General features: G+C 39.9%; 1 protein-coding gene across 1 annotated transcript in view; it reads left to right on the top strand.

Annotated features, from left to right (window-relative positions):
* The first annotated feature begins 615 nt into the window (after positions 1-615).
* The window catches only part of LOC120045347 (melanopsin-A-like), a 36,509-nt gene continuing 19,821 nt past the window's right edge, over positions 616-17,303 (top strand). The window contains exon 1 of the mRNA XM_038990226.1: positions 616-738. Coding sequence (XP_038846154.1) covers positions 616-738 — 123 coding nt within the window. The remainder of the gene's footprint in view (positions 739-17,303) is intronic.

The raw sequence follows: 17,303 nt of genomic DNA, 5'->3' as shown, positions 1-17,303 counted from the left end.
TAAAAACACCAGGAAATCAGCTCCAAGTGATTTTAATTTAATAAATATGTTCCCAAGTATTCCCACATGTAATCGAGAGACACATGATAATATACAAATGTAAGCAAGGTTTTAAATTATTATGTTTTAGTCAAATATTATATGTGTTTGGGCTTCTAGCGGTCAATTTGCAGTCTACAAATTATTTTTAATTTTGGATCGGTCCCCACCATCCACGCTAAAAAAAATCGTCCCTCAGCTGAATCTTGTTAATTATCCCTGCCTTATGGAATTCCACTTCGCAGTTGGCTGTATATAAGTGGCCATCAGAGAGTCTAGTCCTGGCTCCCTACATCATTTTCACATTTCCACAGCTTTGGGACATTTCTTCACATGGCGGAGGCGCACGTGAACGTGTAAATAGAGAGAGGGAGAGGGTGAAAGAGAGTGAGAGAGCGTTAGTGAGTGAATGTGAGTGCTTTCTCACTCCCTGGTCTCAGTCTGTTCTGTGTTTATGGGAGACAGGGTCGTGATGCTGTGGCTAGAGGACTGAAGCAGAGCACTACTACTAACGCGGTTTCCCTCCTCCCTTTCTGTCTCTATCTCTCTAGATTTTGACTGACACACTTGGCAAGAATGAGCTCGCGCTCGCCAGTCAAGGCCGTCAGCATCCCCACGCAAGACCCGTCTCTCGCGCCTTGGAACATCAGCTCTGTAAGCGCGCATCGCCTGATGGAGCTGCCGCCCGCGTCCACCTCAGTAAGTTAACGGCAGACACTACTTTGGCTGGATGACTGTTCAGTGATTTATTTAATCTAAGTTTTTTATAATTTCTTTGGTTATTCTCTTTTAGGAGACCTGTCACTAGAAGGCAGTGATCAAACACGCGTTAGGCTACATACCATAACTTGCCTAGCCTACATACATAAAATCCACATCCTAAATAGAGGGGTTGATGCGGGATGCCCGTTCTCTGCGTGCACCGCTTGCCCGCTTGTATGTGGTGCGTTACAGTGTGTCCCACGGGCAGCTCTGGAGATTGGATTGTTTCTCGTTTTTTTGTTCATCTTCTATTTGTTTATTTTGCACGGGTGATGGTTCTATGTGGAACAATCGTGATTTAAAGAATCCTTTGAGCCCTTCAATGGTTCTTAGCAGTTTTTAAAGGGATTTATTTATTATTCTATTTTAGTGATAATTCAAATGTAGGGTCAAAGGTGGCTCAGTCGAATATTTAGGGGGGAGGTGGTGCTCGGCTCTTTTTGTGAGAGTGTTATTCCAGTTGATCTAATCGGTTGTGTTATGCCATTACATGATACATGTGACAATGGCCAGTTGTGGTGTCTTGTGAAAACCTCAGGTATAGCCTTGTGCCAATGAACAACATAATAATAACGCCTAAGTAATGTTAACAATAGATTATGGCTAACCAGAACACCCCCCCAAAAACTGTATTGTTCCTCAAAAGGATCTACGAAGAACCTGTGAGATTTATAGCACGTGTTTTTTTTTATGTTATAAATAATAGCCTAAATATGGCACACTGTGGATTTACGGTATTTTAACATAATCATTCAAGTGATTCAATCAACTGTATAAATACTTAAGATAAATGTATTGGCTTACCAAATAACATGCAGACAATTCATGACGTTTATGCAAGTAGCCTATGTTTTGTTTTGTGAATGGCTCCAGCTTGACCCACATCTGGCAATCTTCATTCAGCTGCGCACCTGAATGAATGAACACCAGAGAGAGAGGGGGGCGGGGGTCACTTAGAAACACACTAATGTTCAAAAGTTTGGGGTCACTTAGAAATGTCCTTGTTTTTGAAAGAAAAACACTTTTTTTATCCTTTAAAATAACATGAAGTTAATCAGAAATACAATGTAGACATTGTTAATGTTGTAAATGACAACTGGCAACTGGCAGCTTCATTAAATAGTACGCGCAAAACACCAGTCTCAACGTCAACAGTGAAGAGGCGACTCCGGGATGCTGGCCTTCTAGGCAGAGTTCCTCTGTCCAGTGTCTGTGTTCTTTAGCCCATCTTTTATTTTTTTATTAAAAAAATTAATAAATTCTTAGGGTTGGATCAGCTTAATATTGCGGAAAGAATGTTGCTTCCAATGTAATTGTCTGCATCATTTCCAATCACCCGTATTTTTTGGGGTAAATATATATATCCATACACGCATGCAGACATATACACATATATACATACACATACCTATATAGACATACATACTTTTTAAAAGAATATACCTTTATTATTATTCCCCGCAAACCCTACCACCGATCCCCCAATTGGAGTAAACTAATAAACACTTCTGCTTTTACCTTCAATTTATACATCTTATACCCATTTTACAGACACAGTCTACTTTACAATAGTTCTCTCTTGTTTGTTCCTTCCTCTATTTCTGATATCCATCCAGTTTGATTTCTATTTGTAACTGTGCTATTTCACAAAAGTTCCCGAACCTATATACTTTTTACAGATCCGTATGCTTTACATTGTTTATCTTGTTATTAGTCCCACCCTTCAGCTCAATTCAACCCCCCCCATCTATCTTCCAACATCATCCATTTCAGATTTCTATTTGCCATATATTTTTCAACTGTGCTGTGATGCTTCACAAAATAATTGAACCTTCCTATTCTCATAGCTTCTACAGATTGTAAATTAAAAATAAACATTTTTGCTAAAATAATTATTATATTATTGATTGATTATGGCTTTTCAAATCACCCAGTACTGCTATCTGTAGCGTTAGTTCTAGGCAAATGTTGCAATTCTTCAGCCATTCCTGGACCCGTGACCAAAAACGAGCTACATATGGACAATACCAAAATAAATTATCTAATGACTCTGCCTCCTCACAGCAGAATCTGCAAAGCTGGGAAGATTGTATCCCCCATATATATAACATTCTATTAGTTGCAAGAATTTTGTATAGTAATTTAAATTGAAAAATTCGAAGTTTTGAATCCGGCGTTGTTTTGTGTATCAATTCATAAACCATGTGCCATGGAATGGGTACATCGAAAATCTCTTCCCAACTATTTTGCAATTTATATGGCACAGCTGTCAGTTTTTTGGTCCTTAAATTAAATTGGTATATGTTTTTATTTATCATACTTTTCTTTAACCATTTATGTTCTTTAATACAGGGCCGACATACAAGTTCCTTACTTTTTCCCCCTTCTACTTGCCTCTTCCATTTTTGTGGTAATGCTGCAATTAATTGGTTGTAATTTTGGGTAGAGCAGACATTTCCATATGTCTGTGTTAGCTGAATGTGTGACATAACTCCACCAGTCCTATTTATGATATCATTCACTAAAATTATACCTTTTTTAAAAATGTATTCGATAAATACAGTTTTTTTAATCAATTAGTATATTTGAATTTAACCACAATATTTGTTGTACTATTTGTTCCGTCCTTTCAGGTGGATTAAACTGAAATTGCAACCAACTTTCTAAGGCTTGTTTAAAAAATAAAGATATTTTGGAGATTATTTCCTTTTCAAACAACCGAAAGTGAGCATGTGTAATCTGAATAAAGGGGAAAAGGCCCTTCTTGAACATAGGATGAGACATTCGTACCAATTGACTAGAGAACCAGTTTGGATTTAAGTATAACTTTTGTATGACTGATGCCTTTAGTGAGAGGTCTAATGCTTTAATATTTAATCATTTCTGCCCTCCGAATTCATATTCGTTATATAAATATGCCCTTTTAATTTTATCTGGCTTGCCGTTCCAAATAAAATTGAATATTTTTTGTTCATATAATTTAAAAAGCAGGTCACTAGGTGTAGACAAAACCATAAGCAAATAGGTCAACTGTGATATGACTAAAGAGTTAATCAGGGTGATTTTTCCACAAATAGACAGGTATTTTCCTTTCCATGGTAGCAAGATCTTATCTATTTTTGCTAACTTTCTAAAAAAAAAAATATTGGAGTGAGATCATTTCTTTCTTTTGGGATTTGTATACCGAGTATGTCCACATCTCCGTCAGACCATTTAATTGGTAAACTACATGGTAATGTAAAATGTGCATTTTTTAGTGATCCAATACGTAATATGGTACACTTATTTTAATTTGGTTTTAATCCAGAGAGGATAACAAAAGTATCTAGATCCTCTAAGAGGCCATGGAGAGACTCTAATTGTGGTTTTAAAAGAAAACATGAATCATCAGCGTACAATGACACCTTAGTTTTTAAGCCACGGATTTCTAATCCCTTAATATTATTGTTTGATCTAATCTTAACAGCTAACATTTCGATGGCAATAATAAATAGATATGCCGATAGTGGACAACCTTGTTTTACTCCTCTAGATAATTTAAAACTTTCTGAGATGTAGCCATTATTTACTATTTTACACCTAGGTTTACTATACATAACTTTAACCCATTTTATAAGAGATTCCCCAAAATTGAAATATTCTAGGCATTTATATATAAACTCTAGTCGTATTTTATCAAAAGCCTTTTCAAAATCAGCTATGAAAACCAGGCCTGGTGTCCCCGATATTTCATAGTGTTCTATTGTTTCCTGTACTTGTCTTATATTATCTCCAATGTATCATCCATGTAAAAAACCTGTCTGATTAGGATGAATAATATCTGACAATACTTTTTTAATTCTATGCGCCAAGCATTTTGCTAGGATTTTTGCATCACAACACTGAAGTGTAAGAGGTCTCCAATTTTTTAAATGGACTGGATCTTTATATATACCACTTGGGTCCTGTTTCAGTAATAATGATATCAGACCTTCTTGTTGCGTGTCTGATAATCTACCATTTATATAGGAGTGGTTAAAACAAGCTAATAATGGTCCTTTGAGTATATCAAAAAAAGTTTTGTATACTTCCACTGGTATGCCATCCAGCCCTGGAGTCTTCCCATCCTTAAAGTCCCCAATTGCATCAAGCAGTTCCTCCTCTGTAATTTGGCCTTCACATGAGTCTTTCTGTACAGATGTTAATTTTACATTATTATTAGGAAAAAAATCCATACAATTAGTTTCCGTTAGTGGAGATGGAGGAGCCTGAAACAAAAACATATTCTTAAAGTACTTTACTTCCTCTTTCAAAATATAATTTGGTGAATCATGCGTGACTCCATCATTTGTAACAAGTTTTAATACATTTTTTTGGTAGCATTTCAATATTGAAGATTGAAAAATAATTTTGTGCATTTTTCCCCATATTCCATCCAGTTCGCTTAATTTTTATAATATATTACACTGGATCTTTATCGAATAAGTTCCTCCATTTTTTTTTGTTTTCCCTCTAACGTATTCTGTGCCTCTATGGTACTGTTTTTATTGCTATCTAACTGTACTGTTAGTCCTTCAATTTCCTTTGTTAATATGGACTCTTTTGATCTAAATTGCTTTTGTTTTATAGATGAGTACTGAATTGCATTGCCTCTAAAGGCACATTTAAAAGTGTCCCATACAATGGGATCTGCTGTACCTATGTTATGTCTGAAAAAGTCAGTTATAAATTCTTCTGTCCTAGTTCTAAACAATTTATCATCTAGTAGGCTTTGATTAAATTTCCAATATCCTCGCCCACGTGGAAATTCTGTAAGAGTAATATATATACCAATTATGTGATGATCCGACCGCATTCTGTCCCCTATCAACACTTTTTAAACTTTTGGTGCCAGAGAGAATGGCATAAGAAAGTAGTTAAGACGACTAGCTTGATTAAGCCTCCGCCATGTATACCTCACTAGGTCAGGGTATTTAAGTCTCCATATATCCACTAATTCCAATATATCCATGACATTCATGATTTCCTTAAGTGCCTGAGGGTGATAGTTTGTAGTGTGATTTCCTTTCCGGTCCATAGAGGTATTTAAGACCGTATTAAAATCTCCCACCATAATAATAGAGTCTAGTGTTGCTTGTAGAGTTGATAAATTCTTATATATATTTTCAAAGAAGCTTGGATCATCATTATTCGGACCGTATAGGTTAATAAGCCATATCTGTTTATTGTCCAATAACATATTTAAAATAATCCATCTACCTTGACGATCTGTTTGGACAATTTGCACATTTGGATCAAAATTATTGTTAATTAAAACCATCACCCCTTTTGAATTTCTTTGCCCATGGGAGAAATATATTTCGCCCCCCCAGTTCTTTTTCCACAAAACTTAATCTAAAACTGTTGAATGGGTTTCCTGTAAACAATAGATATTATATTCCTTCTCTTTTAGCCAGGTAAATACTGATCGTCTTTTCTTATTATCTGCTAGGCCATTACAATTATAACTGGCTATACTTATTTCACCACTTACCATAATGAGACACAACTTTAAATTCTTTTTATCAAAATATATGTTTGTAAACGTACCATTAAAAAGTAACATGATGATTGAGTGTCTATATAGCTGTACCATGATATTTGCATTTCTACTAAGTAAACCTCCAATTGGTCCCTACTATTCCACCCGCTAAAAGCCCTCCTCACCCCGAGTTGGGTTGTCATCCCAATGCCCGGCAGACCACCCTCGACCCCCTGTATCCCATAGCCCATAACCGACTGGGATCCATCCTTTCTAAAGAGCACACAGTGCCATTTACCGAATTGAAGTAGATCAACTGCCAAATGCATTTCCATCGCCCTCACCTCGATTTGTATTATATATAGCTGTGGATCATCCTCTATTGTCCCTAACATCTTTCACTCCTTCGCAACAGTTGTGGGATACACACATACACCCACACACACTCAACCCTTACCCCCACACAACCATAAGCTCACTTTCTCAACAATTGCACCAACCCAGAGTCCAACTCAAGATAGGTCTTGATTTACAAATGCACTTACAGTTACAGCTGCATGAGAAGGCCTGCAAGACCGCGCAAAAAAATGGGCAAAAATTGAGAGATTTTATTTACCATTGTCACATCCTAGATGATGGAGGTCAAATGTACACCTTTTCCCTGAAACACCCACAATATGGTCACCCGTATTGGCCATATTCCCAAGCATCTCCATGCAGTCCGACTTTGATTTTGTGCCACCAGGGCCACAATAATATACCCCCTCTCTGAATGTCCGAGTGTGACCCCCTCCCCATGGGTTACTGCAGCTAGTGTTGCAAGCACTGCCACTGCCTGGGTGGGGGCACCCCACCGGAATCCCCACCGGCCAGGTACAAGGTCGTCAAGGTTCTCATTAGCAGCTTTGAGAATTTCCTTGTGTAGTATACTCTCCCTTTAGGGGGCTTTGGCTTTGCAGGACCAACCCTGCCAAGCAGGCTCAGCTCATCTTAATCTTTTATTTTTATTGGCCAGTCTGAGATGTGGCTTTTTCTTTGCAACTCTACCGAGATGGCCAGCATCCCGGAGTCGCCTCTTCGCTGTTGACGTTAAGACTGGAGTTTTGCGGGTACTATTTAATTAAGCTGCCAGTTGAGGACTTGTGAGGCGTCTGTTTCTCAAACTAGACACTCTAATGTACTTGTCCTCTTGCTCAGTTGTGCAACGAGGCCGCCCACTCCTCTTTCTATTCTGGTTAGAGACAGTTTGCTCTGTTCTGTGAAGGGAGTAGTACACAGTGTTGTACGAGATCTTCAGTTTCTTAGCAATTTATCGCATGGAATAGCCTTCATTTCTCAGAACAAGAATATACTGATGAGTTTCAGAAGAAAGTGCTTTGTTTCTGGCCATTTTGAGCCTTTAATCAAACCCACAAATTTTGATGCTCCAGATACTCAACTAGTCTAAACAAGGCCAGTTTTATTGCTTCTTTAACCAGAACAACCGTTTTCAGCTGTGCTAACATAATTGCAAAAGTGTTTTCTAATGATCAATTAGCCTTTTAAAATGATAAACTTGGATTAGCTAACACAACGTGTCATTGGAACACAGGAGTGATGGTTGCTGATAATGGGCCTCTGTCCGCCTATGTAGATATTCCATTATAAATCAGCCGTTTCCAGCTACAATAGTCATTTACAACATTAACAATGTCTACACTGTATTTCTGATCAATTTGATGTTATTTTAATGGACAAAACATTTGCTTTTCTTTCAAAAACAAGGACATTTCTAAGTGACCCCAACCTTTTGTACGGTAGTGTATAATCGATCAATGATGAACCAAATTAATTATATTATATGCTAATTAATGTAGAGAGGTGGTGCTTTCCCAGTACAGTCTGGTCCACTAATGACAGGGTGTGTGTGCCTGTGTGCGAAACCTGTGTTTGTACCCAAAGCCAACAGCAAAATGACCTTGAAAAAATGTATTAAACAACATCTCATGGAACGGTGGGGACTGTGAGGGGACACGCGTACAACAACACACTCTAACACAAACATTATTTTTTGGTGGTATTGTTTGTTCTTTTTTAGTGGTATTGTTTGAATGCCGTTGTGTTCTGAATTTGTGTGACTGTCTTTGTCTATCAGTGTATCAGCATTTTGTGGACCCCAGGAAGAGTAGTTACTGCTTCTGCAAAAGCTAATGGAAATCCTAATATACCAAATAAAATGAAAAGACCTGCGGCTGAGTTCTTTATTGATGTACTGTAATACAATACAATAACACTCATCTATCTACCAACTTCTACATAGTTAGTATGGACATGGCCTATAAACAGTCAGGGTTATGGGTTAATCCAGGTAATGCAGTCAGGGTCAGGTTTAAAACATGTTGTTTTTCATTTAATTTCATCAAATTAAATCAAATTGTATTGGTCACATGCACATGGTTGAAATAATGAAATGCTTGTGCTTCTAGTTCTGACAATGCAGTAATATCTAACAAGTAATCTAACAAATTACACAACTACCTTATACACACAAATGTAAAGGGATGAATAGAATATGTACATATAAATATATGGATGAGCGATGGCCGTGCGGCATAGGCAAGATACAGTAGATGGTATAGAATACAGTATATACATATGAGATGAGTAATGTAGGATATGTAACCATTATTAAAGTGGCGTTATTTAAAGTGACTAGTGATACCTTTATTAAGTCCATATATTAAAGTGGCCAGAGATTTGAGTCTGTATGTTGCCAGCAGCCTCTCTATGTTAGTGATGGCTATTTAACAGTCTGATGGCCTTGAGATAGAATCTGTTTTTCAGTGTCTCGGTCCCAGCGTTGATGCACCTGTACTGACCTCGCCTTCTCGATGATAGCGCTGTGAACAAACAGTTGCTCGGGTGGTTGTTGTCCTTGATGATCTTTTTGGCCTTCCTGTGACATCGGGTGCTATAGGTGTCCTGGAGGGCAGGTAGTTTGCCCCCGGTGATGTGTTGTGCAGACCGCACTACCCTCTGGAGAGCCTTGCGGTTGAGGGCGGTGCAGTTGCCGTACCAGGCGGTGATACAGCCCGACAGGATGCTCTCGATTGTGCATCTGTAAAAGAGTGTTTTAGGTGACAAGCCACATTTCTTCAGCTTCCTGAGGTTGAAGAGGCGCTGTTGCTGTTGCGCCTTCTTCACTACACTGTCTGTGTGGGTGAACCATTTCAGTTTGTCCGTGATGTGTCCGCCGAGGAACTTAAAACTTTCCACCTTCTCCACTACTGTCCCGTCGATGTGAGTAGGGGGATTCTCTCTCTGCTGTTTCCTGAAGTCCACGATCATCTCCTTTGTTTTGTTGACAATGAGTGAGAGGTTATTTTCCTGACACCACACTCCGAGGGCCCTCACCTCCTCCCTGTAAGTCGTCTTGTTGTTGTTGGTAATCAAACCTACCACTGTAGTGTCGTCTGCAAACTTGATGATTGAGTTGGAAGCGTGCATGGCTACGCAGACATGGGAGTACAGGAGAGGGCTAAGAACACACCCTTGTAGTGGCCCCAGTGTTGAGAATCAGCGGGGTGGAGATGTTGTTTCCTACCTTCACCACCTGGGAGCGGCCCGTCAGAAAGTCCAGGACCCAGTTGCACAGGGCGGGGTTGAGACCCAGGGTCGTAAACTTAATGACGAGTTTGGAGGGTACTATGGTGTTAAATGCTGAGCTTTAGTCAATGAACAGCATTCTTACATAGGTATTCCTCTTGTCCAGATGGGATAGGGCAGTGTGCAGTGTGATGGCGATTGCATCGTCAGTGGACCTATTGGGGCGGGAAGAAAATTGGAGTGGGTCTAGGTTATCAGGTGGTGTGGAGGTGATATGATCCTTGACTAGTCTCTCAAAGGACTCCATGATGACAGAAGTGAGTGCTACGGGGTGAGAGTAATTTAGTTCAGTTACCTTAGCTTTCTTGGGAAAGAGAACAATGGTGGCCATCTTGAAACATGTGGGGACAGCAGACTGGGAAAGGGATTGATTGAATATGTCCGTAAACACACCAGCCAGCTGGTCTGCGTATGCTCTGAGGACGCGGCTAGGGATGCCATCTGGGCCGGCAGCCTTGCGAGGGTTAACACGTTTAAATGTTTTACTCACATTGACCATGGAGAAGGAGAGCCCACAGGCTTAGGTAGCAGGCCATGTCAGTGGCACTGTATTGTCCTCAAAGTGAGCAAAGAAGTTGTTTAATTTGTCTGCGAGCAATACTTCGATGTCCGCGACGGGGCTGGTTTTATTTTTGTAATCCGTGATTGACTGTAGACCCTGCCACATACGTCTCGTGTTTGAGCCGTGAATTGCGACTCTACTTTGTCTCTATACTAACGCTTTGCTTGTTTGATTGCCTTTCGGCGGGAATAGCTGAACTGTTTGTATTCGGTCATGTTTCCAGTCGCCTTGCCATGATTAAAAGCGATGGTTCGCGTTTTCAGTTTTGCGTGGATGCTGCCATCAATCCACGGTTTCTGGTTAGGAAAGGTTTTAATAGTCACAGTGGGTGCGACATCTCTGATGCACTTGCTAATAAATTCGGTCACCGAGTCAGCGTATTCATCAATGTTATTGTCTGAGGCTATCAGGAACATATCCCAGTCCATGTGATCGAAGCAATCTTGAAGCATGGAATCCGATTGGTGAGACCAGCTTTGGATAGACCTGAGCACGGGCGTTTCCTGTTTTAGTTTCTGTTTATAGCTGGGAGCAACAAAATGGAGTCATTGTCAGATTTGCCGAAGGCAGTGCGCAGGAGGACTTTGTATGCATCGTGCAAGTAAGAATAGCAATGATCCATAATGCTACCAGCTCGTGTCGCGCATTCGATATGCTGATAGAATTTAGGAAGTCTTGTTCTCAGGTTAGCTTTGTTAAAATCCCCAGCTACAATAAATGCAACCTCAGGATGTATGGTTTCCAGTTTACATAGTAGTTTCGATGCGATGGGTGCAGATTGGGTCGTCAGTGGTGGTCCCTCGCAGTCAGACCCATTATGGTGGTAGTGTTGGTCTGTGATCCACTCCAAACTGTCAATGAATGAAAATTGTGTCGATATTTCAAGAAAACATTGTCATTACACATAACCATACCACAAGGCAGCTACTCTACCTGCTTCATTCATGATGAGAAAACTAACTGGAACTAAGTTAGCTAGCTAGCCAAGTTGCTAGTTAGTTAGCTAGCTAGTTCTCTTATATTAACCAGTAATACAAAATATGCCTAACCGTTTGAAAACGTTAGCTGTCACCTTGGGACTAGATAGGGTATAAAAAAATCCCTGAAGGGAAGGCACTATTGTTATTTATTGGCTAGCCAGGCTACCAGTACACTTTTATCCCCCTATGAAGCCTAGCTAGCTGGCTATCCCTACTGGCTACTGGCTACTGGCCAAATTAGCTAACGTTCTTGATTCTAGTTACTCAGATAAATAAAACATATCTCAATTAGCTACTCACTTTAGCGTTAACTTCTTTTAGGTATTTTCAGAACAGCTTCACACTTCTTTGTCTCTCCAGTTGTCAGTTCGACCACACCGTTTACATAGTTGGCAGTTGGAACTCCGCAGCAAGAAATATGTCATTATTGTTGCTAGGCTACCAGTTACAGTGCTTTTAGCTTGTGGTTTGTGCGAGTCCTTTATCCAGAGGGAATACAAAAATGATTGTGTCTGAAAGAATGAAATGGATTGAATATTTGTAAAATTATTGAGCATATCCTCAAAACTCAAATAACTTATTTAGCATATCAAATTAAATTGAATTTGTCACATGCTCCAAATACAACAGGTGTAAACCTTACAGTGAAATGCTTACTTACAAGCCCTAAACCAACAATGCAGTTTTAAGAAAAATAAGTGTTAAGTGAAAATTAGATAAGTAAAACATTTAAAATAAAAGTAACAAATAGTTAAACAGCAGCAGTAAAAGAACAATAGCGAGGCAATATACAGGGGGTACCGGTACAGAGTCAATGTGCGGGGGCACTGGTTAGTCGAGGTAATTGAGGTAATATGTACATGCAGGTAGAGGTAAAGTGACTATGCATAGATAATAATCCGAGAGTAGCAGCAGCGTAAAATATTCCTATCAAGATCCTATGTAGGCGTACTGTCAATAAGGAAATAGGAAATGTCCGTGTGTGATATTCGGAGTAATCCCAGTATCATATATGTCTAAAAGACACATCTGGAGTCAGAATTTGTCAGGATATGGAGCATATCCATAAAAACCCAAAATATGCATTGGACATGTTCTGTATCCTCTAGAATATAAAAAACATGTCAAGTAAATATATCCCCGACGATGGACCCTTTTCGCCCAGTGGGTGTTACAACACATCATGTACACTTACAAAACATTTCAGGAGGATGTGTTTCAATACTCCATCAAAGTTAAGGTTCCATCTCCTTTGTGTTGGTGGCACCTCACTTAGCAATAGTTTTGGTGTTAAAAAGTACTTACAAAATATGTGTGTGTGCGTTTTATTACACACACACGCACACACACATACAAACACACACACACGCGGTTCACTGTGCGTTACTGACAGACTGAAGCCCTGCCGCATAGCTCGTCCCTCGGGCTACATTCACAGGTGCGTGCGTGCGTGCGTGCGTGCGTGCGTGCGTGCGCGCGCACGTGCGTGTGTGTTTGGCAACTTAACCTCAGGTTGATATTTGACATTCATCCAACAGACACAAACATTGGATTTTTGGAACAAAGAAATAAGCTGTACCCAAAGGAACATGACATTTACTTGTAAAAAATAAGGCTTTCAGTGACGCAAGAACCTTGACGGGTTAAGATTGGGTCATAACCCATGGGCGGTTAAGGTTAGGGTAGGTGTTAGGTAAAGGTTAAAGAGGTTGGAGATGCAACAGTGTGACAGTAGAAATTCAGCTCCATCAATCATCATCCTCTTCCTCATTCCTGCCCTACTTCCTACTCTACTTCCTGCTCCTCTTGTTCCTCCCTTTGTCTAAGCCAATTAGCATTTTGGCAGCTCACGCACTAACATTTACTACCTGCTGACAAGGAAAAACACACATGCATGCATTCACAGTGCACACAGACACAGGCAATCTCGCATACACAGGGTTAGGGAGTAACTGATTACATGTAATCTGATTACAAAAACTGTAACTGCAATCAGTGAAATTACCAGCAAAAATATGCTAATCAGATTACAGATACTTTTGAAAAGTATTGGATTACTTTCAAATTGAGAAAGGATGTTTGCAGGGGGACAACATTGACAGCTTTTTGTTTTCTCATTGACATTCAAATCAGCATTAAAAAAAGGTGCAAGTTTAAGTTTGTTCCACCTGAGAGAGTCTGACCACAAATCAGAGACCATTATGATGACACACCAAATGATGACCACCAATCAGAGACCGCTATGATGACACACCAAATGCTTTTGATGAATCCTTTTTGTCTTCTTCTAATTCCTCTTAAGGGGAAAGTAGTAATCCAAAAGTAATCAGATTACGTTACTGAGTTTGGGTAATCCAAAAGTAATCAGATTACGTTACTGCGTTTGGGTAATCGAAAAGTAATCAGATTACGTTACTGAGTTTGGGTAATCCAAAAGTAATCCGATTACATTACTGAGTTTGGGTAATCCAAAATTAATCAGATTACGTTACCGAGTTTGGGTAATCCAAAAGTAATCAGATTACATTACTGAGTTTGGGTAATCCAAAAGTAATCAGATTACGTTACTGAGTTTGGGTAATCCAAAATGAATCAGATTACGTTACTGAGTTTGGGTAATCCAAAAGTTACGTTACTGATTACAACTAGTAACTGTAACAGATTACATTTATAAATTAACCTGCCCTGCACAGACACACAGTCCCCCCCCCCTGTACTCTGTCTGGTGTATGAATATATAGTGTGGTCAGATGTATATATTTTCTTGTTTTTCTATCCTTCTGTGGACCTTGGGGGATTTCCGGTATCCATGACGATAGTAACACACGCCCGCACACACACACACGCACATTTGTTTTACTATCCTTTTGGGGACCAAATATTTTTTCCCATTCAAAATTATATTTTCCCTAACCCTAACCCCAAATCCCTAACCCTAAACTCCTAAACCATGTGTCCTCCAAAACACCCCCCTTGAAGCTTCATGACACACTGCACGCTTAACCCAGAAGCCAGCCGCACCAATGTGTGGGAGGAAACACCGTACAGCTGGCGACCGAAGTCAGCGTGCATACATGCACCCGGCCACAAGGAGTCGCTAGAGCGCGATGGGACCAGGACACCCCAGCCGGCCAAACCCTTCCCTAACCAAGACGACGCTGGGCCAGTTGTTTTACTATCCTTCAATTTAACACACACACATATACACACACACGTTTGTTTTACTATCCTTGCGGGGAACAAAACAATTATTCCCATTAAAAATTATATTTTCCCTGACCCTAACCTTAACCCTAACCCCAAGCCCCTAACCCTAACCTTAACCCAAACCCCTAACACTAAACCTAACCCTAAACTCCTAAACCTAATCCCTGACCCTAACCTTAACCCTAACCCCAACCCCAAGCCCCTAACCCTAACACTAAACCTAACCCTAAACTCCTAAACCTAATCCCTAACCCTAACCTTAATTCTAACTCTAATTGTAACACTCACACACACACACACATACACATACACACACACACACACACACACAATCATTCCGTTGTCTTTAGATTGTCTTTAGAGTTTCTACTGTGGGTTTAAAGGGGCATTCTACAGTTGCTACATCACATTTTGGACTGTTAAATTAATGAATTATTGACATTGATTCTTGAAGAATATAACTTGTAAATGCCTCATGAGCTTAGTTCAACTGTCAAACCCAAAATATAAGCGTTTTTTTTATGTCAATGTTTCCGAACAAAGTCAACGTAAACTAACACTATAGCCTCAAAACACAGTTAAAACTATAGTTTTGATCTCATGGATGGTCAGTCACTGCATCCATAGGTATGAATTTGAGAGGGGTTATATTACTCAAGCACCGACCCTGTTTACCAAAACAAATGGCTTTTTTATTGTATGAACTGAAGGACACAGATGTGGGGCAGTTGACGATATACACGTGCATGCATGTGCACACACTGTAGACACGCAGAAACACACACACAGAGGGATTAAAGAGAGGAAGTGGGTGAGTTCCGGCTGAACTCCTAGATATTACAGAAAGCAGGGATTGTGTTGTCGACGGAATGGGAAAGAGGGCCAACAATAGTTGTCCTTGCCCCCACAGCCCCTTAGCTCTTCCTCAGACAAACACGTAGATATTGGAAATTGATTTCAGCACAGTCACAGCTGACCGACTCATTCACAGGCACCCTGCCTACTCTAGCACAGAAGAATGTGTATATGTGTTTACGTCTGCACTTGTTTGTGTGTGTGTATTCATGGAGAGAGAGGGCGTCGACCCTAGTTCTTACTAGAGGTTAGAACAGGTCAGCAGTGATTATGTTTTGGAAAAATTCCAGTCTTGTTTTCGTACCCACCAAAGCAAAGAGACGGTACTTTCAGATTAACACTGATGCTACAAATCTCTGTCCTCTACTCATTGTCTTAAATGCAGCTTTGCATACTATAGAATACACGCACAAGAGGGTTCCTCAGGGTTTCTTTGGAAAGGTTGATGGTTCTATTGGGAACCATACTGACTCAAATAACCTTTTGGGTTTAAAAAATGTGGGGGATTATAATAAATTATAATAAAATGTGTCTCTTTATAATATATGCGGGCATAGTTTGTTCACAGCACTTTTTGTGCAACCGTGAGTGAGTGTGTCATTCCATTTGATCTAATCTGTTACATTATTACATGTTGTATATGACTATAGCCAGTGACGGTGTCCTGTGAAAGACTCGTGTATGGCCTTGAGAACGGTTGACAAAATCAGTCTTAATTCTCTCGTCAGGATCAAAAGGCTTTACAAAGAACCTTTCAGATTGAAAAAGATTCTTTATAGAACCATTCTCCATAAATGTTCTATAAAGGGTTGTCACCAGCCCCAAAAAGGGTTGTAACCATAGGGGAACCCTTTTCTTGGTGGTATTTACAGTATAACCTTAGGAAAGGGTTCTTTATAACATCATTATATATCGCATCAAAAAGGGTTCCTCTAAGGTTACAAGCCAGAGAACCCCTATCTGGTACTATTTACAACCATCATTTTTTAGTGTGTAGATCATGGTATCCTCCTGGACAGACTACAGAATTGGGTTGGCCTCTCAGGCTTAGTGCTGAACTAGTTTAAGACATATCTGACTGACAGAGACGATTTTGTTGCCCTGGGAGACCATGCCTCAGGAAAACTAGAGATCTCATGTGGCGTACCTCAAGGATTGATTTTGGGCCCTATACTTTTTAGTTTTTACATGTTATCCCTTGGCAGCATTATTAGGTACGCCAATGATACACAGCTGTATTACTCTGTGTCCTCAGATGGCGATAGCCCGATCACCCTGCTTGAATGTATCTCTGACATAAATATATGGATGGCACAAAACTTCCTACAGCTGAACAAAAACAAAACGGAGGCTCTGGTTATTGTTGCTAAGAGCCAATTCAGAGAACTTGACAGCACTTTTACAATCCCCTGGCACTAGATACAACCAACCAGGCTAAAAACCTAGTTGTGATTTTAGACTCTGACCTACATTTTGAGGCCCATTGTGCCCACATCTGTAATGCAACAAAATCAGCTTTTTATCACTTAAGAAATATTGCCAAAGGGTGTCTGTTTCTCTGCTGGGCCAACACTGACAGACCAAAGCATGCTTTTATCACTAGCATTTTTGCAATGCTGTCCGGTCATCCCAAAAACAACATTAACCAACTCAATTCAGAGTTCAGCACCACGTGTCCTTACAAAGACCAGAAGGAGATCACACCTAACAGGTATTTTAAAGTCTCTGCATTGGTTGACTGTTAGTTTTAGAA

This window comes from Salvelinus namaycush, chromosome 4 (genome assembly GCF_016432855.1).
Source record: "Salvelinus namaycush isolate Seneca chromosome 4, SaNama_1.0, whole genome shotgun sequence".
Lineage (NCBI taxonomy): Eukaryota > Metazoa > Chordata > Actinopteri > Salmoniformes > Salmonidae > Salvelinus > Salvelinus namaycush.
This window is presented reverse-complemented; position numbering and strand designations above follow the sequence as displayed.